This window comes from Neovison vison, chromosome 9 (genome assembly GCF_020171115.1).
Source record: "Neovison vison isolate M4711 chromosome 9, ASM_NN_V1, whole genome shotgun sequence".
NCBI lineage: Eukaryota > Metazoa > Chordata > Mammalia > Carnivora > Mustelidae > Neogale > Neogale vison.
Window position 1 is genome coordinate 49,452,004 of NC_058099.1, and position 27,617 is coordinate 49,479,620.

Genomic DNA, 27,617 nt, shown 5'->3' on the forward strand with positions numbered 1-27,617 from the left:
TGATTCCCACTGGTAGCTGTGTGTTTATGCTGGGAGGTCAGGGAAAAAGCACCTGCCAGCTCTTTTGCTCTGTCAAAGTCACTTCCGGAAACCTACCCTTAAAGATACACTCTGACATGAAAAATAACTCTCCCTCCTTTAGGGCCCAGGCATTTAGCTAACTGCTGCTTCAGAGCTGTCTATCTGTGGACTGTTTGTTGTGCTATCTCTTTAAGAGTGAGGACTCAGGGCGTCTGGGTGGCTCAGTGGGTTAAAGCCTCTACCTTTGGCTTGGATAATGATCCCAGAGTCCTGGGATCAAGTCCCACATCGGGCTCTCTGCTCAGCGGGGAGCCTGCTTCCTTCTCTCTCTCTGCCTGCCTCTCTGCCTACTTGTGATATGTCAAATAAACTTATATTTTTTTTAAATCTTAAAAAAAAAAAAAAAAAAGCGTGAGGACTCAGTTTCCTGTCACTTACCCTGCTGTCCTAGAACCTAGTCTGCTGATTTTTAAACTTTCAGGCTTTAAGTCCCACTGGTTTTAAGAACCTACAAAATTCAGCCCCTCTGGTTTTTGGAGCCAAATATTGTAGAGATTCGTCTTACCCACACAGGCTTCTCAGTGTGAGGGTCTGTTTTCTCTCCCCTCTTGGGGCTGGTGATGTCCCTCTCCCCCCTTGGAAAGTCCACGCATGTCCCTTTAGCTCCCAACCACTTCTCCACCCTTCCTACCCTTTTTCATGTGGCCTCTTCTCTACATTTAGTTGTGGAGTTTGTTCTGCCCATTTGCAGGTTGTTTTCTGGGTTATTTACACTGATGTGAGTGTTACCTAGATATATCCATGGATGAGGTGAAGCCAGGATCCTCCCAACTCTGCCATCTTCTGCGAAGTCTGGTAGTACTTTCTCTAAGCCATTAAACTGCTTATTGTTTACTCCCTCCATTTTAGTATATCATTTGTCTTCTGAGCCTCAATGCTGTCACTGAAAAATTAGCCAACAATCTCATAGCTGTCCCTTTAAAAATAAGTATGTCTTTTCTTTCTGGTTGCTTTTTTTCTTTGCTGTTCTATGGTTTCACTATAATAGCAACCTTTCTGCTGTAAGTTTTACAAGTATATCTTTAGTCTAAAGATTCAATTTTTCAGGGGTGCCTTGGTGGCTTAAGCACCTGCCTTCAGCTCAGGTCATGATCCCAGGGCTCTGGGATCGAGCCCCACATCGGGCTCCCTGCTCAGTGGGCAGCCTGCTTCTACCTCTCCCACTCCCCTGCTTGGGTTCCCTCTCTCACTCTCTCTGTCAAATAAATTTAAAAAATCTTTAAAATAAATAAATTGAATAAACAAATAAAGATTCCATTTTTCATAAGCCCTGGAAAACAACCAATCAATATCCCTTAAAATGCTACCTCTCTTTTATAATCTCTCCTTCTGGAATTCATTAAATATCCACTGATCCTTCTGATTATATCCTCTACATTTTTAAACTCTTTTAGATGTGCTTTTGGGGGGGGGCATGTTTGAGGTATCTATCTTGCACTTCATTAATTTTCCCTGCATGTATGTCTTATCTGCTGTTCAAACCATTCAGTGACTCTAATTTTAAGGACCATATTTTTCATTTCTAGACGTCTGATTCTCTTCCCTGTCTACTCATTTCACAAAATACTCTGTTTTTCCCAGATGTTTCAACATCTTCAATCATTTCAAATATATATTTAATTTATACCTTTAATACTGTCATTATATCAATTCAATATATTCAGGGTCTAATCCAGCTTTGTATAGTACCTTGCTGATTCTTCCTATGGTAGTTATGTCTTCTAACTTTTACTATAATACCATCTTGAGGCTTGGGTTTAGGGGCTATCTCTCTAGGAAGACTTTGTATTTGCTTCTGTAGAAGCTCCAGAGGTCGCTGCCTCCTGATGCCAATTTTCATGGTGACTTCTCTCACCTTGGGCACTGTAGTACAAATTCAACCCAAAATAAACTGTGGCCAAATAATCCTAACATTCAACAGACTGACATATTTATTATTTTATTGTCGGGGACCGCCTCCGGCCGGGAAAATCCCCGCCATTACAAGATGGCGCTTGGCTCACTGCCAGCAAAATACACTGCAAGTAAACAACGAACATTCTGGTGAAGCCCGCCTAAAGGAGGACATAGTCATTGGCTGTTTCAAATTTAATCAGCATAGTAACAGGACTCTCACTGGCTCTCCCCATTGCTTGGCCCCTTATCGGTCACCTTGTTCACTGACTGGTCATGTAAACGTATATAAGTGTGTAGACTTGCGGAAATAAAGAGAGAGAAGATACATCCGAACCGGGGCTTCTTGTCGTCCTTGCGGGTCGAGGGCGACATTTTATGGGATTAAAAACATGGACAAGGGCGCCTGGGTGGCTCGGTGGGTTAAGCCGCTGCCTTCGGCTCAGGTCATGATCTCAGGGTCCTGGGATCGAGTCCCGCATCGGGCTCTCTGCTCAGCAGGGAGCCTGCTTCCTCCTCTCTCTCTCTGCCTGCCTCTCTGCCTGCTTGTGATCTCTCTCTGTCAAATAAACAAATAAATAAATCTTTAAAAAAAAACAAAAAACAAACAAACAAAAAAAAAACCATGGACAATATAGGTTTAATAAAAGAGGAAAAAAATACCTTTTCAGCAGAAGAACCTGTCAGGACAAAAGTTGAAAAAACTGGAAGTGGGTATTTAGTTTGAGGATCCCAACATTCTATAGTAGCTCCCATGGGAAGGCAGAAGAGAGGTACAGATTCTGACAGCGGAAATGACTCATAATCATCTTCTGGATATCTAAAAATTAAACCTTTTGGAGAAAGGAGACAGTATTAAATTTTTTTCAAGAGTTACTTTCACATAAATTATATGTGATGCATATTAATAGGATATTTTAATAGCAAATTTCATGAAAATATTTATGTGTGAAATTTCAAAATAATTTTCCTCTTGCCGTATCAGAAACTTAAATTAATTAACAAGTTTACCCTTTCTTTTTTAACTCATGGATTTTTCATTCATTGTACGTTCATTGTGACGTTAAAATGTACAAAATATACAAGTTAAAACTCTATTCAACAAGACCATCAATTTTAATATATTTTCTTCTGTATACCACAACATCTTACAGAGTGTGGTAAGGAAAATTCACCAACTATTTCAGTAAAAAATTCAGGGAAGGGTTAAGTGTTATATAATCATGGCGAGGCAACAGAAATGATCAGAGCCCTTACTCATTTTGGGACAGCAGCAGTGTAGAAAGTATTCAGCATGAAAAGTAAATGAGACCAAAATTCTCTGTCTGAGTCAAGTATGTGAGACCAAGGAAGCAGGAGGAGGGGGGCCTCGAGCAAGCTAACAAAGCCCCTTCACAATCAAGTATCTACAAAGCTCTGATGTCTCTAATATGCAGACCACCTGTAAGTTAAAACTCCTGAAAATTTCTGAGTCAAAATTCAGTGTGAAAAGCTCTATATTCTAAAATACGTCTTTTATGGAATACCTGAATACTTTCACAAAGCTTATTTCAGGAAGTGTTCCTTTTTTAAGTTCCACTCTCACCACACACATACATACACATACAAACACAATTTAGGAAATCACATACAATCAACATATCACAGCAAGATTAACAGTATCACATTTTAAAATGATACTGAAATTTGTAATTATTATTTGCTGCCTTTATTTTTATACTATAAATTAAAATGGTCTGACTTATTGTCTTTAAGAAGACAATCAAGATTTTTCAGATATGGAATTGCCTGACTTTCTTGAAGCAAAACAAACTGTGCATGATCAAAAAGTGAGTGACACTGCTTCTTTTCACAAGGAAGTTTTCCAGTATTTCTTCTATTTACAACTGGAGCATACCTGTATGTTCAGTTTCTATCCCACCATACCAGTGGGATGAAGAGGTCACACTTAAATCTTTACAGCCCTTGACACTTTACTGTGCAGTAAGAATGTGGCGATAGATTTCTCAAACACTTCATGGCAGAAAAGTTTCTCAGGCCCTCCTCTCCTCCATATAGCTGATTCTTTGCAACAAAGGAAAAAGGAAGCAAGTCCACCTTTCATGGCAAGTAACATGAGGTTTCAAATCAGACACACAGAGATAAGAGAAGGAAATATAAGAAGTAAAGATGCAGTTTGACACCCTTCTGATTGCCAAAATAAAAAGGTCAGAGAGAGTAAGCAGTTTTCCATTGAATTGTTAAATCTATTGGTGTAGACTAAAAGCCTGATTGTTCATTTCACCAATGCTTACTGGGATGGTAATTTCTATTTAACAACATATTTGGGGGAGGGTATAATATTAATATATCTTGTAGTATGTAATGTATTTAAGGAAACTTGTGCCTTTACATGCTAATATTATAGATAATGCAATTTATGAATTGAACAACCCCATAAACCACATAAGGGGGCATACACTGTCTCTTTTAACCAAATAAAAATCTTGGGTGAACATGACCACTACACTATGGGAACTAACCAAATGTTAATGTACAACAATAACTAGAGTAACAATTATTTTTTAAATTTACTCACCAGCTTTATATGCTATTGCATTAGAAGCAGGCACAGACTTCTTATAACACAAAAATACACTGGAACCCCACTGTAAAACATAAATTATGTTTAAAAAAGACCAAAGAGTGAAAATAAGTTGATTTTTTTAAAGACTTTATTTATTTATCTGGCAGAGAGAGAAATCACAAGTAGGCAGAGAGGCAGGCAGAGAAAGAGGGGTAAGAGGCTCCCTGCTGAGCCGAAAGCCTGATGTGGGGCTCGATCCCAGGACCCTGGGATCATTACCTGAGCCAAAGGCAGAGACTTTAATCCACTGAGCCACCCAGGCACCCCTAAATTGATTTTTTTTTTAAATCTTCTAAAGGTTCTGATTATCAGTGAAATCTATTTAAAACATGTTTATCAAACAGACTACAGGGGTGCTTGGGAGGCTTAGGGAGGCTTAGTTGGTTGAGTGCCCGACTCTTGGTTTCAGTTAAGGTTGTGATCTTGGGGTCCTGGGATCAAGCCCCATGTTGGGCCCCATACTCGGCAGGGAGTGTGCTTGAGAGTCTCTCTCCCTCTCCTTCTGCCCCTCCCCCTGACCCATGAATGCTTGTATATTCTCGCTCTTTAAAATGAATAAATAAATCTTTTTTTTTTAAGACTACAGACTACAAAACACAGCAAAACATGAAATTCAGAGTATTAAAAGAAAGGAGTAAAAAAAATCTGCTACAAAATTAAACTGACATAAAACAGCTGCGAAAAGTTTAGAATGCTGTAATCAGACACTCTGAAAGAAACAACAAAAAGCTGAGTGGGCCCTGGAGCCCAGATTAATATTATCAAGGTAACTGAGGTACTATGAAGTCATTACCTCCAGAGGCAAACTGTCTTGACCAATACCCAGGATACATTAGTCAGTCATCTTTGCCTGTATCTCACTAAAGCTAATAATAGTTTTACCTAAAGATATTTTTCAGAATAAATCTGACCCAAGAGTAAACCTCAGTCTCATAAAATTATAAATCAAAGGTGTATGTTACATGTTCTTGATCATGAGAGCCCTTTAAAACAGTAAGTATGTAGGGACGCCTGGGTGGCTCAGTTGGTTAAGCAGCTGCCTCTGGCTCAGGTCATGATCCCACTGTCCTAGGATCGAGTCCCTTGCTTGGCCAGGAGCCTGCTTTTCCCTCTGCCTCTGCCTGCCACTTTGTCTGCCTGTGCCCGCTTGTGCTCTCTCTCTCTCTCTCTCTCTCCCCCTCTCTCTGACAAATTAAAAAAATATATATATATTAAAAAATAAGTATGTAGAGAGTGTGGGGCCTAGCATGCCTGGTAGAGCATATTACTCTTGATTTGGGGTTTTGAGTTCAAAACCCCATGTTGCATGTGGAGCCCACCTAGAGATAGAACTATAAAACTTAGGAAAGCAAGAATGTAAAACTATAACAATATAAATAAATAAATAAATAAATAAATAGGAAGTTCCTATCCAGTCTCCTTGTGGTTGTCCATGAAGACACCAGTGAAACACAAAAGGCAATACAACATCTGTATTGATGTAAGACAGGCAATATTAGCACATACCAAAAAAAATTTTTTTGAATCCCTGATTTTAAGTATTTATTTTCTCAATGAAATTATTCTAAAAATCAGATAGCTAAGGACTTTCAAAACTATTATGAATCATAAAAGTTACAGACCTAAAAATAATAAAAACCACAAAAAATATAAGCAGAGTAAATTCTACACCCAATAATAAACAGGAGTACAAAAATTATCCTTTTTTCAGGGGTGGGAGCCAGTACATATAAAACTGAAAATGAAACAACTATATTCTTACCATTCCACAATTTAAGTTTTTGTCAACTTTGCAGAAAGTATGAGGAGGGGTTTCTCCTTTACTGGTTACAATAACACAGATATCAGTTACAGCCAAGGAATTCTGGGGTCGAATTAAAGGAGCCCTTCGATAAGTGATAAAGATTCTTTGTGAAGTAGTTGAACTATTGTTGACATTGGCACAGCGACCATAGGGTGTGGCTTGGATCACTTCACATCCTGGAATAAGCCTTTCTTTCCCTTCATATAAAACTCTGCAAGGCAGGGAGGGGAGAAATAAATAAATACAAGTTAAAAGCTGGTTTTCAACAAACAAAAAAATGGTGGGAGGGGTTCTTCTACTGTTTCTCAAATCTTAATTATGAACCAAAAGTAAGATTACTACTTTGGGAATTATAAATCTCTTTACTATTTTTCAAGAGCTGGAATGTAATTTTAAGAAGAGTAAATAAGATCCAACAACCTGATTTTTTTTTTTTACTGCTTTTTACAAAAAACATATGAAACCACACAATAAGCATCCTCAGGTTGATTCCTAGATCAAGCATTCAGATGTTTTCACAAAATTTTCCTTCATAATTCCTGTCAAAACTTCACCTTTAAAAATCCTCTGACTGAAAATAAATATACATAAAAATTATTTGACTGAAACTATAAAACATGGTTTAAAGATATTAGAGATGAGCTAATAAATAAAAAGGCATCCCATGGTCATGGATAAAAACACCTAATATTTGGTAAGATGTCAATATTTCCTGAAGAGATCTACAGAGTCAACAAAATGCCCATCTAAATCCTAGCTGCTTTCTTGTGTAGAAATTGATAACATGAGCCTAAGCTCATACCCAGATGCAAGGGACTTAGAGGATTCACACTCCCCCCATTTCAAACTTACTACAAATCTAGTCATCAGCACCATGTGCTACTGCCACAAGGATAAACATTTAGATCAATGAAATGGCATGGGCAGTGCAGAATTAAACCCATACATTTATAGTCAATTGATTTTAACAAGACTGCCAAGAAAATTCAATAGGAAAAAAATAGTCTTTTCAACAAATGGTGCTGGGACAACTGCATATCAAATGCAAGAGAAAGAGGCAGTGGGTTAAGCCTCTGCCTTCAGCTCAGGTCATGATCTCAGGGTCCTGGGATCGAACCCCACATCAGGCTCCCTGCTCAGTGAGAAGCCTGCTTCCCCCTTCCTCTCTGCCTGCCTCTCTACCTACTGTGATCTCTATCTCTGTCAATTAAATAAATAAAATCTTAAAAAAATAAAAAAATAAATCAAAAATGCAAGAGAAAAAGAAGTTGGATCCCTTCCTTACACTACATACCAGATATGGATCAAACACTTAAATGTAAGAGATAGAACTATAAAACTTAGGAAAAAGACAGGAATAAAAATTTGTGACCTTGGGTTTGACAAAGCCTTATACAGGATACCAAAGCACAAGTGACAAAAAAAAAAAAAAAAATTAAAAACTGGATTCATCAAAATAAAAAAACTTTCGTTCCACAAGTGATGCCATCAAGAAAGTGGAAAGACAACCCATAAAATTCAAGAAAATATTTGCAAATCATATATCTAATTAGAATATCCTTTCCAGAATATATAAAGAACTCTTATAAATAAATATAAAAAGATAAATAGCAATTTAAAAATGGATACAGGGCAGACAAAGAATATATGGGAACTGTCCGTACTATCCTTAAAAACTCTTCTGTAAAACTAAAATTATTAAAATAAGGCCTTTTCTTTTTTTATTTTTAAAGTGGACAAAAAATCTAAATAGGCATTTCTCCAAAGAAGATATGGCCAAAAGCACGTGAAAAGAGACTCAACATCCTGGCCATTAGGGGACTGCAAATCAAAACCACGATAAGATACGTACCACTTCACATACACTGGGAAGGCTATAATCAAAAGACACAATTACAAGTGCTGGTAAGGTGAGAGTACAGAGAAACTGGAATCTCTATACAATGCTGGTGGGAAGCAATACTGCTTTGAAAAACAGTCCAGTGGTTCCTCAAAGGGTTAAGCATGGAACTTCTGTATAACTCAGCAATTCTACTTCTAGAAATATACCCAAGAGAAATGAAAACATCCATCTGCACAAATACTGGTATGCAAATACACATTTAACAGCATTATTCATAACAGCCCAAAAGTGGAAACAATCTAAGGCCACCAACTACTGGAAAGATACATAAAATGTGCCATATGCATATAACAGAATATTGTCCAGCAATAAAAAGCAATGAAGTACAGGTGTGCCTGCATGGCTCAGTCAGAAGAGCGTTTGACTCTTGATCTCAGGATCACGAGTTTGAGTTCCACAATGGGTGCAGAGATTACTTAAATAAATAAACTTAACAAAAAAAAAAGGGCAATGAGGTACTAATACGAGGTACAAGATCGATGTCTTGTAACCATGTTAACTGAAAGAACCTACACAAAAAAGACCACAAGTAGTATGATTCCATTTATATGAAATGCCCTGAATAGGCACACCTATGAAGACAAAATTAGATCAGTAGCTGCCTAGGGCTAGAGGGTGGAAAGGGACATCAGAGAACGGCTGCTGATGAATACAGGGTCTCCTTTTAGGGGGATGAAAATGTTCTAAAATTAGCTGTAATAACTGCACAAATCTCTGAATATACTAATGACCAATAAATTGTATACCTGAAAGGGTTGAATTGTGTGATATCTGAATTATGTCTCAATAAAACTGATAAAACTCAACTAAATATTAAAATACAGTATAGAGCCTCTATATTTAAATCAGGATAAATCAGGATAGTACTGGCAAATGAGTCAATAGAAGGAACAACAAACACAAAAGAAATACCAGAAATGGATAAAGGTGACACCTCAATATACTGTGAGAAATATGGGCTTTTAATAGTAATAAGCAGTGCTTGAATAACTGAACTACCATTTCTGAAAAAATAAAACTGTGTATCTGAACTTCACACCATATACCAGAAAAAGCTCCAGCAGATCACAGATATAAACGTCAAGAATGGAAATGTCAGTGGGTTAAGCTGCTGCCTTCGGCTCAGGTCATGATCACAGGGTCCTGGGGCTCCTTGCTCAGTGGGGAGCCTGCTTCTCCCTCTGCCTGCTCTGCCTGCCCTTCCTGCCGGAGCCCCCTGCTTGTGCTCTCTCTCTCTGACAAATAAATATATAAAATCTTTAAAAAAAAACAAATGTCAAGAATGAAAACATACTAGTACTAAAAGAAAACTCAGCACTGGGAAAAATATAACTATGACTCAAAATTCGGAAGCAATAAAATAAACTTCTGGGGTGCCTGGGTAGCTCAGTGGGTTAAAGCCTCTGCCTTCAGCTCAGGTCATGATCTCAGGGTCCTGGGTTTGAGCCCCGCATCAGGCTCTCTGCTCAGCAGGGAGCCTCCTTCCCCCTTCCTCTCTGCCTATGTGCGATCTCTCTCTCTCTCTCTCTCTCTCTCTCTGCCAAATAAATAAATAAATAATTTTTTTTTAAAAGATTTTATTTATTTATTAGAGAGAGAGGGAGAGAGAGAGCGAGCACAGACAGACAGAATGGCAGGCAAAGGCAGAGGGAGAAGCAGGCTCCCTGCCAAGCAAGGAGCCCGATGTGGGACTCGATCCCAAGACTCTGGGATCGTGACCTGAGCCGAAGGCAGCTGCTTAACCAACTGAGCCACCCAGGCGTCCCAATAAATAAATAATCTTAAAAGAAAAGAAATTTCATCAAGTAAACTCTACATGAAAAAATGTAAGTGAAAAGACATATTATAAACCTGAAAAAAAATCTGGCAACTTATTTCACAAAAAGTTCACCTTCCTAATACATAAAGACATACTGTAAAAACAAACACAAACCAAGGCCAAAACCTGTTTGTTTTTTTTTTTAATTATATTTTAAGATTTCATTTATTTGTCAGGTAGAGCAAGAGAGAGCACCAGCACAAGCAGAGGGAGTGGCAGGCAGGGGAGAAGCAGGGTTCTCGATGTGCGACTCAATCCCAGGACCCTGGGATCACCACCTGAGCCGAAGGCAGACACTCAACCAACTGAGCCACCAGGCATCCCAAAACCCCGTTGTTAAAAAGACATAAACAAAGTCAGTGCCCAAAGACATTAACAATTCACAAAAGAAAAAAAATGGAAAACAGTCCTTAAAAAAATGAAAAAAAAGTTAATCTCATTAAAATTACTCTGACACAAAACAGATGATCAAATTTTTTAATTTTTGTCAGTATCAAACTTTTAAATTTTTGTCAGCCTCTCAACTGTGAGACTGACAAAAATTCAAAAAATTTGATCACCTATTTTGTGGTTAGGACTGGAGGGAAAGAAGCACATGTATCATATATTGATGGTCGCATGACACAATGCAGAGAAATGTGGTAAGATTTAAGAGAATTACGCATGCATTTATCTTTTATCCCAGCAATGCCCTTCCAGGACAACCTGAAAATACACTTCTACAAATATGTAATAATACATACACAGTTATTCACCAAAGCATTCCTGTCATAGCACAAGACTGGACAGAACCCAAGTGTCCCTCACAGAGGTTTGGATGAATAAAGTACATACATCCACACAAACAGGTACTACAGAGTTACAAAAAAAATGAGAAAGACCTCCATGTTCAAATACAGAGTGATTCCGAGGATATACTGTTGGGTGACAAAAGCAAAGTGTAAAATAGTGTATTGTGTACTTATGGTTTGTTTAAGAGTATAAATAAGTGTATAAAAATATACTTATGTGTTTATTTTTGTAAAAATACAGTGAAAGGATAAATCAAAAAGTGCATTAACAGGGGAGAAGAGGGCAGAAAGTATGGAGAAAAAAGTAAAGGAAACAAAGACTGAAGCAATACTTCTCTAAATATATCTTTTTACATGTTTTGAGCTGTGACAGTATTTTCCATATTATCAGAAAATATTTCTAAAACAAGTTTAACACAAATAGAAACAGATGAACCTAACTGCATACTGTATAACAAATGGATAACATAACCACACAGAAACACTGCTTCATACAGTTTTTTAACACAGTAAGTACTCTGTAAATGCTTGATAGGTCTTATTCCAAGGATAAGGAGCTCATATATATATGAACATATGTGTGTGTGTGTGTGTGTATATATGACACCTCAGTAACAACGAACACACACAAATCCAGATTTTGTTTGGGAAAGCAGTCAGCTGGAAAGGGCTCCCACTGGCCAAACCTGGGACCATAGGAGCAAACAAACTAAGGATTATAATAGGTTTTTAATCACACAGAATAAATTAAAATCCAGTTTCTTAGTTATTCTCAAAACAATAAAAGAGAGAGAATAGAAAGAACTTCATTCAAGCTCTCTGAGAAAACTGCCAGTTAAAATATTTATTTTTTAAATGACAGAATTAGAAAAGTCTCATTTTACATCCCCTGCCATATAAGATCTAATTCAGGCAATGATCAAAGGATCCTAAAAAATGAGAGGTGAAAAGGAACTAGGGAACCAGGTATTTAAACAAGGCCCAAAACTGTACAAATTACTTAAATAACAATGAAAATAACAAAAGATATCTGGCAATTCCATCTTAACTAAGTGACTGAACTGAACACATCACTAATTATGGGACAATGGACACTACATCCCTTCCTAATGCTAGCCCTACCTGTAAGTATTCTTGCTAAAAATACTCATAAATTTAATTCAGACTTTAAAACTAACATCCAGTAAACTGACAATAAGATACTAAGTTAATCTACGTAAGGAGGAAACAATCAGATAAATCTAGAGTGGGGGACATTCTATAAGACAACTGGCAAGACTCTGCAAAATGTCAATAAATAATAGAAAAATTATGCAGAGAATCTGCTTCTCCCTCTCCCTCTGCCCCCACCCCTTCTGCTCACTCATGGGAGTGCATACTCTCTCTCTCTCTCTCACGCACACGTGCACTCTCACTCTCTCAAATAAATAAAAATATATTTTTTTAAATCAATGAATCTGATAAATGGGGAAAATAAGAAAAGTATACAGTAATTTGTGATTCTTTATCTTAATAAACATATCTGACACATAAGATAATATATTGTATTATTTAAGGATTTTATTTATTTATTTGACAAGAGGCAGAGAGGCAGGCAGAGAGAGAGGGGGAAGCAGGCTCCCCACTGAGCAGAGAGCCCGATGCGGGGCTCGATCCCAGGACCCCAAGATCAAGACCTGAGCCAAAGGCAGAGGCCCAACCCACTGAGCCACCCAGGTGCCCCTATATTGTACTATTTAAATCATACTTCACAGAGTATTTGATATTATGGGGGAATATGAGGTCTTTATACTTTAAACTTAAATAACATTTTTCTAAAAAAAAATAAAACAACCCTGATGAATATCTCATCTCCTCACTCACACGCTTAAATGGAGGGAAAGTGGGGTGGATAGGTCAAAATATTGCAGTCACCAGATATTAACAATTATCTGATCTGGAAAGAAAAATTTACCAGCATGATTAACTAAAAGACAACCTACACTCTAGGAAACCTGGATCTGTAAACTGGGGGAACTACAAGACGTATATGAAAGAGTGACCTGCAATCTGAAAGAATCTAAGTATAATTAGCTAAGTCATCATCTCAAGTTGTGCCCCTGAACCACAAGCAACAACAGTCTCTGAAAGCTACAAATCCTTTCAATCATGACTGCATCGTTGGGGGGATGAGGAGGAGGATATGAAAAGATGTTCTTTAGAGACAGCTAACAGTCAACATTGGAGCCTGAAACACAAGTTATGTCCCTGGCTTGATTTGCACCAACTGACATTGATATTACCAAAACTTTACACTGTACCCATCCTTCTATGGATATTACCTACCTTCTTAAAAAACTCGTGGAGAAAATGAAAAGAACTATCATAAAACTATTACATGTCCTGAATTACCAATATTAACCTCCTTACCCCTTCTCTAAGGAAAAGCCCCTCCCATTAAAGGCTAATGCAGTCATCGATGCTGCTGACATTACCCCTTCAATCTGTTTCATCATTTTATTCTATCAAATATCCCCTTGTTCTTTTATTTTCACCCTTTCTTTTCCATTGGTTTATTTCCTTCAAATAAAGATGTTTAAGGTTATCCTCTGGAAGAAAGTTAAAAAACAGCCCATGACTCCATACTGCCTTACCCCCCACGTATCCTCAGCAGTTGCTTCTGGGGATTTTGTCAAAATACAGATTCTAATTCAGGAGGTTTGGGGCAGTGCCTGAGACTCTGAAGTTCTAACATTTTCCAGGCCTTACAGATGATATTGGTTCAACGACCACAGTTTGAATAGCAAGGCCCATAACTATCTTCTGTCTCTTAAAGTCAAGCTTTCAAAAAGCTCTATTAATCCAATTCCAATAATTTCTCAACCCTTTCTAACTTGGCTCCTGTTCCCAGGGATCCTATAAAGCTATATGACTACGATCCTAACTGTATTGACTTGAAGGAGAACCACAGAGCTCAACAAGGTGGCCAATACTAAAGGAGTCAGACAGATGCTGCATAAATGTCAGGTAAGAGAATGACAAATCATCCTTTGACTTCAGAAATCTGAATGTAATGAGGACCTAAGGCCACTTCCCCAGAGCTCAACTGCAAAAGTAGAGGAGATGACAAAGACAACAAGTGGTGGTCAAACGGAACAGCTCATTACCTTTCTTAATATCTGAACAACTATTACCGGAAACATCATGGGGCGCCTGGGTGGCTCAGTGGGTTAAGCCTCTGCCTTTGGCCCAGGTCATGATCTCAGGGTCCTGGGATTGAGCCCCACATGGGGCTCTCTGCTCAGTGGGGAACCTCCTTCCCTTCCCCCTCTGCCTGCCTCTCTGCCTACTTGTGATCTCTCTCTCTGTCAAATAAATAAATAAAACCTTTAAAAAAAGAGAAGACAGACCAGCAACCATTAAAAGAAAAAACAACAACAAACAACAACAACTTCATGAGACAATCAGGAAAATTTGGATATATGATGATATTAAGTAATCAATCATTTCTACAATGTGGTATTGTGATGACATTAAGAGATCTGACATAAGAAAATCAATGTAGTACATCACATTAATAGAAAGAAGGAAATGCCTGCATGATCTCAATTAACAAAGAAAGCATCTGAAAAATATCCAACACAATTTCATGACAAATCTCTCATAAAATCAGAAACAGAAGGGACCTTTCTTTTTTTTTTTTAAAAAAAGATTTTATTTTATTTATTTGACAGAGAGAGATCACAAGCAGGCAGAGAGGCAGGCAGAGAGAGAGGAGGAAGCAGGCTCCCCGCTGAGTAGAGAGCCCGATGCGGGCCTCGATCCCAGGACCCTGAGATCATGACCTGAGCCGAAGGCAGCGGCTTAACCCACTGAGCCACCCAGGCGCCCAGAAGGGACCTTTCTTAATATGATAATTGGCATTTATGAAAAACCCACAGCTAATATCATATTCAAGGGTGAAAGACTGAAAGCTTTCCACCTAAGATCAGGAATGAGCCAAGAATGTCTGTTTTTGCTACCACTATTCAACACTGTCGTTAAGTTCTAGATGGAGCAACAAGACAAGGGAGCAAATATAACAAACTGCAAAGGAAGGAGTAAAACTAGCTATATATGCAGACAACATGATCCTATATATTTTTTAAAAATCCCTGAATATCCAAAAGAAAGCTATTAGAGCCAATGAATTCAGCAAACTTGCAGGGTATAAGATTAACACATGAAATTAAAATTCAGCTGTGTTTGTATACAACAGCAATGAACAATCTAAAAAGAAATCAAGAAAACAATCCCATTTTTAATAGAATCCAAAAGAATAAGATACGTAGGAATAAAACGAATTAAAAGGTGAAAGACTTGTACACTAAAAACTACAAAACACTGCTGAAAGATACTAAAGGTCTAAATAAAGGGAAAGATAACTCACATTCATAAGTTAAAAGATTTAATTGGTATAAAGATGGCAGTACTCCATAATTTGATCTATAGATTAAATGCAATCCCCACCAAAATTCCAACTTCATATTTTACATAAATGGACAAGCTGATCCCAAATACTTCCTAAGATGCTCTCAAATACCTATATGTTTTTACTAATCAGAACAGCTTAATACATGACATGTATACCTATTAAAGTAGTAATTATAGGTATTCTAAAAGCATCTCATTTGCAAAAGAGGGTCAATGTAGACATTTTTGGGAAAAGGGCTTTTACAAAGAATGTACTTCTCTGGCTGTGGACTAGATACTAAATGCCTTATAACAACTACACTCATTCTAAATTGTAAATACCTCCTCCCTCTGGGACTAAAATCCGCACAGCACAATTTTTTGTTTATTTTTTAAACAGGAATGTTCCTTTGTTAAAGGAGTTCAGGGCTTCACAAAACCTCAACACATAACCTAAGTAGTTCCTTAAAAATATAGTCTTTTATTATAGCTTCTTGCTCTTTTATTTTTAATTACTAAGCTTATCTAAAAAGTACAAGAGAAATGGAATCATATTTCAGGCTCTAATGCCTTCATTTCAATCTTCTGAAAGGAAATGATCTAATGATTCAAGTACAATGCAGAGAAATTCAGTAAGGGTGGATAGAGATATATAATATCTTACTACACTCGATCCTGAAATAACAAGTAACAGAACTACCAAGGATTTAAAATTTCTATTTCCATGCACTTTGAATAAATGTTATTTCCTTCACAACAGCAAAAGAAAGTAAGTCACCATACCCAATGTCGGTAAGGGGTGGTTTATCTCTTGCTCTCTTGTAACAGAGGAAAAGTTCTGGGCTTTTCAGACTTCCATAGTTCAAATTCGCTTGGAGAGCTGATGGAGTGGCTTCAACACAGGTGTAACCTTCAGGTACTGTTTCGCCAGCAGATTTGTTAATAACTGCAATGTCTGTAATGGGAGCTTTGGGCCCAGTTGACTTAGTATCTAAACGATTTAGTTCTTGATCTAAAAGAGTAGATGTGTCAGTGAGACCTGCCACAACAAAGTAGTCAGTCACTCTTGGCCCTTTATCTTCTATCATGGTTGCTACTGTATTTCCTAGAAGAGGAAAAAAAGAAAAAAGACATCCATTAAATAAGACACTTCATCTTGACTTCCTAAAGTCAAATACTCCTGAGTTAGCAGTGATCACCCAGCTGGATTTATAATCCAACTGCTGTCCTTCCAGAGAAGCAGCCTGTTTCAGTATTATCTTGTCAGCTTTTACCTGCTCCAAGTACAAGTTTACAGAATCAACTCATTTGTAAGGCAACTATGATCCTCTCATGTGCCAAGACCCTGTGAAGAATAATGAAACTGTCAGAATAATCAAACGGGCTATGGTGCTTCAGCAAATGCACTTAGTGAACACACTTCAGACCATTAAAAAAAAATCATTCTCTTCTGGTTACCAAATTCCTAAGGCTAAGCTTCACATTTGTTGTTTTTTTTTTTTTAAAGATTTTATTTATTTATTTGACAGACAGAGATCACAAGTAGACAGAGAGGCAGGCAGAGAGAGAGAGAGAGAGAGAGAAAGAGAGAGAAGCAGGCTCCCTGCTGAGCAGAGAGCCCGATGCGGGACTCGATCCCAGGACCCTGAGATCATGACCTGAGCCGAAGGCAGTGGCTTAACTCACTGAGCCACCCAGGCGCCCTACGCTTCAAATTTAAACAAATGAATTGAGTTCATCACAAATTAAGTCAAGGTCTAAGACAAAAAAATAATAATAATAAAGGTAATAGTAATAAACATGATCAAACTGGTCTCCTAATCCAGTTAGGAGTCTGTTCCTTATGGAAAAGGAACTTTATGAGAACACCATGTAAACTAAGTAAGTTCAGAAGTCATTATGTATTTCCTATATAAATACCAGATAAGGTATAAAATACTATAACCAAAGAAGACAAAATTATACATAAACACATATTAAAAGACTTAGGTAATACATAGTAGAAACCCAGAGATTATGAACATTGAGTCCGGATTTCTATTATCTCTAAACTTGGCACCTCTAAAAATAAAATTAGGCTTCTAAGGTTTTAAATATTTTCACGGATTTCATGTGCTTTTTAAAATCAACTTTATTTGGGGCCTGGGTGGCTCCGTGGGTTAAGCCTCTGCCTTCAGCTCAGGTCACAGGTCATGAGCTCAGAGTCCTGGGATCGAGCCCCTCATGGGGCTCTCTGCTCAGTGGCAAACATGCTCCGCCCACTCCGCCTTCTTGTGATCTCTGTCTGTCAAATAAATCAACAAAATCTTCCAAAAAATTAAAATTAAAACTTTAAGTACAATTTACATACAATAAAATGTACATATTTAGAGTATAAATTTTCATAAATATATATATACCTGTGAAATCATTACCACAATCAAGACAGTAAACATATCCACTCAAACCCCGAATTTTCATATACCCCCTCATATCTCTTCCTCCCCAGGCAATGAGTAATCTGCTTTGTCACTATAGTTTTTAGAACTGATATATATGGAATCATACAGAATGCATTCTTTTTTTTTAAAGATTTTATGTATTTATTTGACCGAGATCACAAGTAGGCAGAGAGGCAGGCAGAGAGAGAGAGGAAGGGAAGCAGGCTCAGCAGAGAGCCCGACTCAGGGCTCAATCCCAGGATCCTGGGATCACAACCCTAGCCAAAGGCAGAGGCTTTAACCCACTGAGCCACCCAGGCACCACCTATAGCATGCATTCTTTTTTGTCTACCTTTCTTTGTAACTATTTTGAGATTCATTCATGCTGTTGTTTATAACAATAGTTCTTTCCTATTTGTATTTTTTTTTTTAATTTTTTAAGTAATTTCTATACCCAGCTCACAACCTGGAAATGAAGATTCATCTGCCCTACCGACTGAGCCAGCCAGGTGCCCCTCATTCCTTTTTATTGCAAAGCATTATTCCACCGCTGAGTACACCACAGTATGTTTACCTACTGACCTTACTAAGACATTTGGGTTATTTTCCGTTTGGAGTTACTACAAATAAAGCTGTCATAAACACCCATGTATCAGCCTTCCGGACATATGCTTTCATTCACCTTAGGTCATTCTTAAGATGAAAGGATTGCATCACCTGCTAGGTAAACACAGTTCTAAAAAACTGCCGAACACCTTCCTAGGTGAGTATACCATTTCATATTCCTACCATTGGTATGTGAGACTTCCAGTTGTCCCACACCCTCCCTAAAGCTCCATACGGTCAGTCTTTTAAATGTAGGTAACTCTAATATGCCTAAAGTGATACTTACTATCATTTTAATTTGCTTTTTTTTTTTTTTAAAGTAGGTTCCACAATTAATATGAAGCCCAACTCAGGGCTTGAATTCACAACCCTGAGATCGAGAGTCCAGATGCTTATCTGACTGAGCTACCAGGTACCCAGTGAACTGCATGTTTCTAATGACTAGTGATGTTAACCCCATTTTCATGTGCTTATTTTCCTTCCATGTATTTCCTTCAGTGAAGCTTCTGTTCAAATCATTGCCTATTTTCTACTTGGTCTGTTTGTTTACTCACTCTTTAGTTGTTTTTTGTTTATTTGTTTTTTAAGATTTTATTTATTTATTTTAGAGAGAGAGAAAATGAGAAAGCTTGTGTGCTAGCAGGAGAAGGGGTAGAGCAGAAAAGGCAAAGGGGAGGGAGAGGGACAAGGAGACTCCCCGCTGATAGCAGAGCCCCACACAGGGCTCAATCTCACAACCCTGAGATCACCGTCTAAGTTGAACCCAGAGTCAGACGGTCAACCAACTGAGCCACATCCAGGTACCCCCATTCTTGAGTTTTTAAAGTTCTTTAATAGTTTTTTAAGATTTGTTTGTTTATTTATTTATTTATTTATTTATTTGACACAGAAAGAAAGAGAGAGAGAACACTGGAGGGGGGTGGAGGAGGGGGAGGTGGCAGCAGAGGGAGAGAGAAAAGCAGGCTATCTGCTGAGCAGGGAAGCAGGGAGCCTGGTGCAGGACTCGACCCCATCTCATGGAATCTCATGATCATAACCTAAGCCGAAGACAGGCGCTTAACCGACTGAGCTACCCAGGAGCCCCTGAAGTTCCTTATATATTCTATAGAAAAATCATTTATCAGGCATATACTTAAAACGTATTTCCTCCCAATCTTTGACTCATCTTTTTACTCTAACAGTAGTACCTTTTGAAAGGCAGAAGTTTTTATTTTTGAAGTTCAGTTTACCAACCTGTTCTTTTATGGGGCATGCTTGTGGTATCATATTTAAGAAATCACTATCTAATCTAAGGTCACAAAGGTGCGTCTGTTTTCCTCTAAAAGTTTTATAATTTCAAGTTTAACACTTAGGTCTATGATCCATTTTGAGTTAGTTTTTGTATATAGTGAGGTCTGAATAAAGATCCACTTTTTATATACAGATTCCCAATTTTTCCAGTACCGCTGATTGAAAAAGAGAACTTTTCCCAACTGTTCTGCCTTTGTACCTTTAGTCAAAAACCAAATGACCAACATGTTTATATTCATCTCTGTATTCTTTATTTCCACTGACCTATTTGTCTATTAATGTCAGTACCAAATGATTTTGATTACTGTAGCTTTATAATAAATCTTGATATCAGGAAGTGTTAGTCCTCAACTCTGTTCTTGTTCAAAACTGTTTTGATTATTCTGTTTTAGGTCCTTTACATTTCAATAAGCATTTCAGAATCAGCCTGTTCATTTCTACCAACACCCCCCCCCAAAAAAAAAGCCTACTAAGATTTAACTAGCATTGTATTGAAACCATAGGTCAACTTAAGGAAGACTATCAATGATGAGTCTTCAAATCCACAAACAAGGTTCATCTCTACATTTATTGAGATTTGTAAAACTTTCTCTCATTAATGTTTTATAGTTTATAGTTTATGTCCTTCACATCTTATCAGACTTTGCTTAAATACATAACAATTAATGCTATTATAAATGATGCTGTTTCCTTTTTAGCTCAATTTCCAATTATTCTTTGCTACTACAGAGATACACTTAATTTTATATCTTGACCTTATATATTGCAATCTTCATACAGTTACAAGTTGCAGAATTTTGTAGGTACCATCAAATTCTCTACGTAGATAATAAAGTATCTATGAATAAAGACAATTTTACTTCTTTCTTTCCAATACAGATGCCTTTTATTTCTTTTTCTCATCTTACTGTACTAGGCAGAACATTCAGTGCAGTGTTCAGAAGAAATGCTGACCAAAGATATACAAATGACCATAAGCACATGAAAAGGTGCTCAGCATCGCGAGTCACAGCAGCGTTATTCACAGTAACCAAACAGTAAAAACAACCCAAATATCCATCCAAAATATAAATAAATAAATTTAATGTGATATTATTTATATAACAGTATTATTCAGTCATTTAAAAAAATGGAATTTTGATAAATGCTGTAACATGGATGAAATCTGAAAACTTTATGCTAAGTGAAATAACCCAGAAAGACACCGAACAAATATTATATGGGTCCTATATGAGGTACACTGAATAAATACAGAAAACATAAAGTAGAGGTTACCAGGGGCTGGGAAGGGACAGAATGGAGAGTTACTGTTTAGTGGGTACAGAGTTTATGTTGGGGATGATGGAAAAGTTTTGAGCATAGTGGTGCCAATGGTTATACAACCCTGGCAATGTACTTAACACCACTTAAGTGTATATTTATAAATGATAAATGTTATACATATTTGCCACAATAAAAACAAGAGAATATATCAATAAGCATCTCTCTATATTCACCTTCTGGGCTTCAGGTAAGTTACAGAGTGAACTCCCAGAACCAGCTTTCTAGATCAGAGTATATAAACCCATGCATAACTATTATTACATGCTTCTTGTCTTTTGAAAAGAATATACCGGGTGCCTGGGTGGCTCAGTGGGTTAAGCCGCTGCCTTCGGCTCAGGTCATGATCTCAGGGTCCTGGGATCGAGTCCCGCATCGGGCTCTTTGCTTGGCGGGGAGCCTGCTTCCCCCTCTCTCTCTGCCTGCCTCTCTACCTACTTGTGATCTCTGTCAAATAAGTAAATAAAATCTTAAAAAAAAAAAAGATTAAAATAAAAAAAAGAAAAGAATATACCAATTTACCACTGCAACAGTAGTGTATCTACGATCCAATGGGTGTTACAACTGTATTTATGTTTATTGTGTTAGAGTAAAATCGGTATAGAGAGGTTTTAATACACATTTCTTTGATTTAAAAGGAAAAAAAAGGAGAGGCACCTGACTCAGGCTCTACCAGTAGAGCCTGTGACTCTTGATCTCTGATTTGTGAGTTCAAGTCCCATGCTGGGTGTAGACATTACTTAAATCAATACATTCTTTTTTTTTTTAAAAAAGGAGAGAAATGTTGAGAGTAAACATCTTCATTTTGTCCCTAATCTTAACAAGGAAATCATTCAGTTTTTTATCAGTAAATACCTGTTACGTAGGTTTGTTGTAAATGCTCTTTATCAAGTTAAGAAAATTCCTTTCTAATCCTGAGACTTCTATCAGGAGCAGATGTTAGACTTTATCACAAACTTTTTCCGCATTTACTGACATGAAACTTTTCTCTTTGTTAAACACAGTGAATGACGATGATTAATTTTCAAGTTATTAATCAACACTGCATTCCTGAAATAAACCCCACTTGGTCATGATCTATATATAATCCCCTTTATATATTCTTAACTTCTATTTGCTAAAATTTTGCTTGAAATTTTATATATGTTAACGAGGGATACTGGTCTGTAGTTTTCTTTTCTTGTAATTACGTCTTTATCCAGTTTTGGTACCAAGGTAAGGATAGTCTCACAGAATGAGTTGGGAAGAATTCCCTCCTTTTCAAGTTTCTGGGATAGTTTGTATAGAACTGGTATTACTTCTTCTCAAATGTTTGATAGTTCGTTCACCTGTGACCTCATCTGGGTCTGGAGTATTTTTTTGGAGGTAGGTTTTTATAACTATAAATTCAATTCCTTTAACATATAGGCTATTCAGGTTACCTACTTCCACTTGAATAAACTTTCATCATTTGTGTCTTAGTCCATTCAAGCTACTATACCAGAATGCCATAGACTGAGTGGCTTATAAACAACAGAAATTTATTTCTCACCGTTCTTGAGACTGAGAAGTCCAAGATCAGGGCACTGGCAGCTTTATTGTCTAGTTCCTAGTTTCTAAAAGGCTGTCTTTCCACTGTAACTCACATGATGGAAAGGAGCGGAGGGATGTCTCTGGGATCTCTTTTAATAATTTCCCTCATAAGGGTTTTACCCTCAGGACCGAAATACCTTCCAAAGCCCCACCTCCAAATACCATCACCCTGGGAATTTGGTTTCATCACAGAAGGCGGGGAGGAGACAGTCTATAGCAGTGTCTTTCAAGAAATTTGTCCATTTCACCTAAACTGTCATATTTACTAACAAGTTATTCATAATATTTCCTTATTATACTTTTAATATCTGTATAATATGTAGTGATGTCACCTCTTTCATCCCCAATTTAGTAATTTGGATCTTCTTTTTCCTTAACCAGTGTGATCAGAAATTTCTCAGCTTTTTAAAGATTTTATTTATTTATTTATTTGAGAGACAGAGAAGAGAAAGAGAGAAGCTGGGGTTGGGGGTGAAGAGCAGGAGAGGGAGAAGCAGACTCCCCACTGAGCAAAGAGCCCAATGTAGGGCTCAGGGCTTGATTCCAGGAACCCCTCCCCCCGCCAAAGGCAGATGCTTAATCCACTGAGCCACCCAGGTGTCCTGAAATTTATCAATTTTATTGATCTTCTCTAAGAAGCTTTTGGCTTCACTAATTTTTCTCAATTGCTTTTGTTTTGTGTTTCACTGATTTCTGTTTTGATCTTTATTATTTCCTCCCCTCTGTTTACACAAAATTTAATTCACTCTTATTTTTCTACTTTATTAAGGTGGAAGCTGGGGTCACTGATTCGAGACCTCTCTTCTCCATCGTAGGTATTTAGTTTTATAAATCTCCCAAGTAATGTTGTTTGTTTGTTTGTTTAAGATTGTATTTATTTATTTATTTATTAAGATTTTATTTATTTATTTGACAGAGAGAGATCACAAGTAGACGGAGAGGCAGGCAGAGAGAGAGAGGGAGGGAAGCAGGCTCCCTGCTAAGCAGAGAGCCTGATGCGGGACTCAATCCCAGGACGCTGAGATCATGACCTGAGCCGAAGGCAGCGGCTTAACCCACAGAGCCACCCAGGCGCCCCCAAGATTGTTTTTATTTATTTGACAGAGAGAGAGAGATCACAAGTAGGCAGAGAGGCAGGCAGAGAGAGAGGAAGGGAAGCAGGCTCCCCACCGAGCAGATAGCCCGATACGGGGCTCGATCCCAGCACCCTAGGATCATGACCTGAGCCAAAGGCAGAGGCTTTAACCCACTGAGTCACCCAGGCGCCCCTCCCAGGTAATGTTTTAATGGCATCCAAAAATGTGTGTATGTTTTCTTTTTATTCAGCTCAAAACGCTTTTTAATTTCCCTTTCTTAAAGTATTTTCTTTGACCACTGGACTATTTAAAAGTATGTTTTTCAGGGGCGTCTGGGTGGCTCAGTGGGTTAAGCCGCTGCCTTCGGCTCGGGTCATGATCTCAGGGTCCTGGGATGGAGTCCCGCATCGGGCTCTCTGCTCAGCGGGGAGCCTGCTTCCCTCTCTCTCTCTCTGCCTGCCTCTCCATCTACTTGTGATTTCTCTCTGTCAAATAAATAAATAAAATCTTAAAAAAAAAAAAAGTATGTTTTTCAGTTTTCAAATTTTGTACTTCGGAGTTTTCCAAGAATCTCTGGCTATTAATTTCTAATTTAATTACACTGTGGTCAGAGAATACACTATGTATGACTTGAATTCTTTCACATTTATTGAGACTAGTTTTATGGCTAAGAATATGGCCTGTCTTGATAAATATACCATGTGTACTTTACCACTTCAGCATGTGTATTCTGTTTTTGGACAGATGGCTCTACAAATGCCTCTCAGGTAGGTTAACAGTGTTGTTCAAGTCTACTATATCCTTGCTGATCTTCTGTCCCCTTGTTCCATTATTTAGAGAACAACATTAAAATCTCTGACTATAATTACAGATCTATTTCTCCTTTCAATTCTTACGAGTTTTTTGCTTCACGTATTTTGAAGCTCCATTATCAACATAATAAATATTTAGAACTGTTACGTCCTTTTCATTAACTGACCCCTTTATCGTTATGAAATGGCCTTCTCTATCTCTAATAAAAATTACTCTATATTAACCAAGGCTTTTGAAACACAATTAAAATATTTATAAAAATTAAGAGTCTAATAATTAAATTTCATTTTCCAACTATTGCTAAGATAATCTTTCCAGCTATTTAGAATGGCATACACATTAATGAATAAATGGTGTTAATATCAACAAAATGTCAGTAACTTCAATCTATAAAGCTAAATGTAGTTTACACAATTTTCTCACTGTAACAAAAATATTTAAGGCTTCAAAAAGTGTGTTCCTTTGTGTTCCAAACCATGCAGAATAAATGGTGAATGTCATGTAAACTGCAAAGAGAATGCAGTTTTATCAAACTTATTTGCTACATTTAAGCAATTTAAAATATGGCCTTGGTGAATCTTTTTAGAAAGCATTATCAACATGAGCTACACCAGCTAGGTCATGAAATTACAAAACAGAAAAAGTCATTTCAGACAAAATCAGTTCCTTTTTCCGAATACAAAGCAGTGTAATTCTCTACTGTTGCACCTGCCACTGAAAGTTTTGTAAAGAAAGGCTGCAAAAAATGCCTAAAGGGGTCAAGCAGAATATGAGAGTCGTGGGAACTAGAGAACACAGGCAGTCACTACTAGTGAGATCCATCCATTATTACCAAATGGACTTGGCAAAACCAGAATTTCTTTCTGGCTTCTTTTTTTTTTTTTTTTTTTTAAAGATTTTATTTATTTATTTGACAGAGAGATCACAAGTAGGCAGAGAGGCAGGCAGAGAGAGAGAGGAGGAAGCAGGCTTCCTGCCGAGCAGAGAGCCTGATGCGGGACTCGATCCCAGGACCCTGAGATCATGACCTGAGCCGAAGGCAGCGGCTTAACCCACTGAGCCACCCAGGCGCCCCTTCTTTCTGGCTTCTTAAAAGAAGCCAGAAATCAGGAATTTATGATGTAAAATTTCCAAATTTTGAAATATTGGCAACTAATCCAGAATTCCTGGAAACACTACTAAGTTCAAACAAAACCCATGAAGCAGGGTATATTCACTGTAAAGTTTTAAATTAAAAGTCTAGAAAAGAACAATTTCTAAATTCCATTATAAAAATCTGGGGGGGGGGGACCCTGGGTGGCTCAGTGGATTAAAGCCTCTGTCTTAGGCTCAGGTCATAATCCCAGAGTCCTAGGATCGAGCCCCGCATCAGGCTCTCTGTTCCGTGGGGAGCCCGCTTCCCTTCCTCTCTCTCTGCCTGCCTCTGTGCCTACTTGTGATCTCTGTCTGTCAAATAAATAAATAAAATCTTTATTTAAAAAAAAAATTGGGGGCACCTGGGTGGCTCAGTGGGTTAAGCTGCTGCCTTTGGCTCAGATCATGATCCCAGGGTCCTGGGATGGGCCCTGCATTAGGCTCTCTGCTCGAGGGAGCCTGCTTCTCTCTCTCTCTCTCTCTGCCTGCCTCTCTGCCTATTGTGATCTCTGTCAAATAAATAAATAAAATCTTAAAAAAAAATATCACATATAGTATGGTTCCATTTATATAAAATATCCAAAATAGGCCATTTATAAAAAGAGAAAGCTGCCTAGACTGGGGGGATGAAGAAGTGGGGAATGACTCTAATGGGGATGGGGTTTCTTTTCAGTGTGATAAACTTGATTGTGGTAATGGTTAAGCAATCTCTGACTACACTAAAAACCAATGAATTGTATATTTTAAATAGGTGAATTGTGTGATATGTGATTTATCAGTAAAGCTGTTGAAATTGAGTGTATGTCTCCTCCTGTCTACCAAAAAGGAAACCCAAAACCAGTGTCACCCCACCAGCAACAAATATACTCAGCACCTAAATCTTTGTTTCTTAAAAGCATTCCTCACCAAACGAAACTAGACCTCCTTGGAGAAATTACCAATTCCAAGGTTGGGAAAGAAAAGCACAAGATAGGGACGCCTGGGTGGCTCAGTTGGTTAAGCAGCTGCCTTCGGCTCAGGTCATGATCCCAGCATCCTGGGATCGAGTCCCACATCGGGCTCCTTGCTTGGCAGGGAGCCTGCTTCTCCCTCTGCCTCTGCCTGCCATTCTGTCTGCCTGTGCTCGCTCTCTCCCCCTCTCTCTCTCTGATAAATAAATAAAATCTTTAAAAATAAAAAAAAAAGAAAGAAAGAAAGAAAAGCACAAGACAGAGGAGCCTGAGTGGCTCTGTCAGTTAAGTGTCAAACTCCTGATCTCCGCCCAGGTCTTGATACCATGGTTCTGAGTTCAAGCCTGGAGCTGGGCTCCGTGCTGGGTGTGGAGCCTACTTTAAAAAAAAAAAAAAAAAAAAAAAGGGCAAGAGATATACGGAGAACATCTTACTTAAGAAAACAAAAAACAGGGGCGCCTGGGTGGCTCAGTGGGTTAAAGCCTCTGCCTTCGGCTCAGGTCATGATCCCAGGGTCCTGGGATTGAGCCCCACATCGGGCTCTCTGCTTGGCAGGGAGACTGCTTCCTCCTCCCTCTCTCTCTCTCTCTCTGCCTGCCTCTCTGCCTATTTGTGATCTCCGCCTGCCAAATAAATAAATAAAATCTAAAAAAAAAAAAAAAACATTACTCAAAGATTAGTGGGGTCCCATCAAAAGGACACAGATCTAGCTTGAATAGTCTCTCTATTGGCTGTATCATTTGCAGTTATCTTCTCCGGTTCAGTAGGTTGCTTTTGTCATTTTGTTGATGGTTTCCTTTGCTGTGCAAAAGCTTTTCAATTTGGTGTAGTCCCAGTGGTTTATTTTTGCTTTTGTTTCCCGTGACTAGAATTCTCCCCTTTAGTTTCAGGTTGTCTAATCCCTCATGTTCAGATATAGGCAATGCATTTTTTTTTTTTTTTGGAGTGTTAGAGGAGTAAAGCAATGCCATTTTTTAAAATCAGGAATAGGGGCACCTGGGTGACTCAAAGCCACTGCCTTTGGCTCCGGTCATGATTCCAGTGTCCTGGGATGGAGCCTCCTGCATCGGGCTCTCTGCTCTGCGGCG

At 38.1% G+C, this 27,617-nt stretch overlaps 1 protein-coding gene across 3 annotated transcripts in view; it reads right to left on the reverse strand.

The window, feature by feature from the left end:
- Positions 1-27,617, reverse strand: part of DENND4C (DENN domain containing 4C) — a 137,868-nt gene that overhangs the window by 85,564 nt on the left and 24,687 nt on the right. For all 3 annotated transcript variants that reach the window (XM_044265601.1, XM_044265600.1, XM_044265599.1), the window contains exons 2-5: positions 16,132-16,453; positions 6,363-6,615; positions 4,553-4,622; positions 2,638-2,807 (exon numbers count right to left, since the gene is read on the reverse strand). In XM_044265601.1, the coding sequence (XP_044121536.1) occupies positions 2,638-2,807; positions 4,553-4,622; positions 6,363-6,615; positions 16,132-16,436 (798 nt within the window). In that variant the 5' untranslated portion in view covers positions 16,437-16,453. The remainder of the gene's footprint in view (positions 1-2,637; positions 2,808-4,552; positions 4,623-6,362; positions 6,616-16,131; positions 16,454-27,617) is intronic.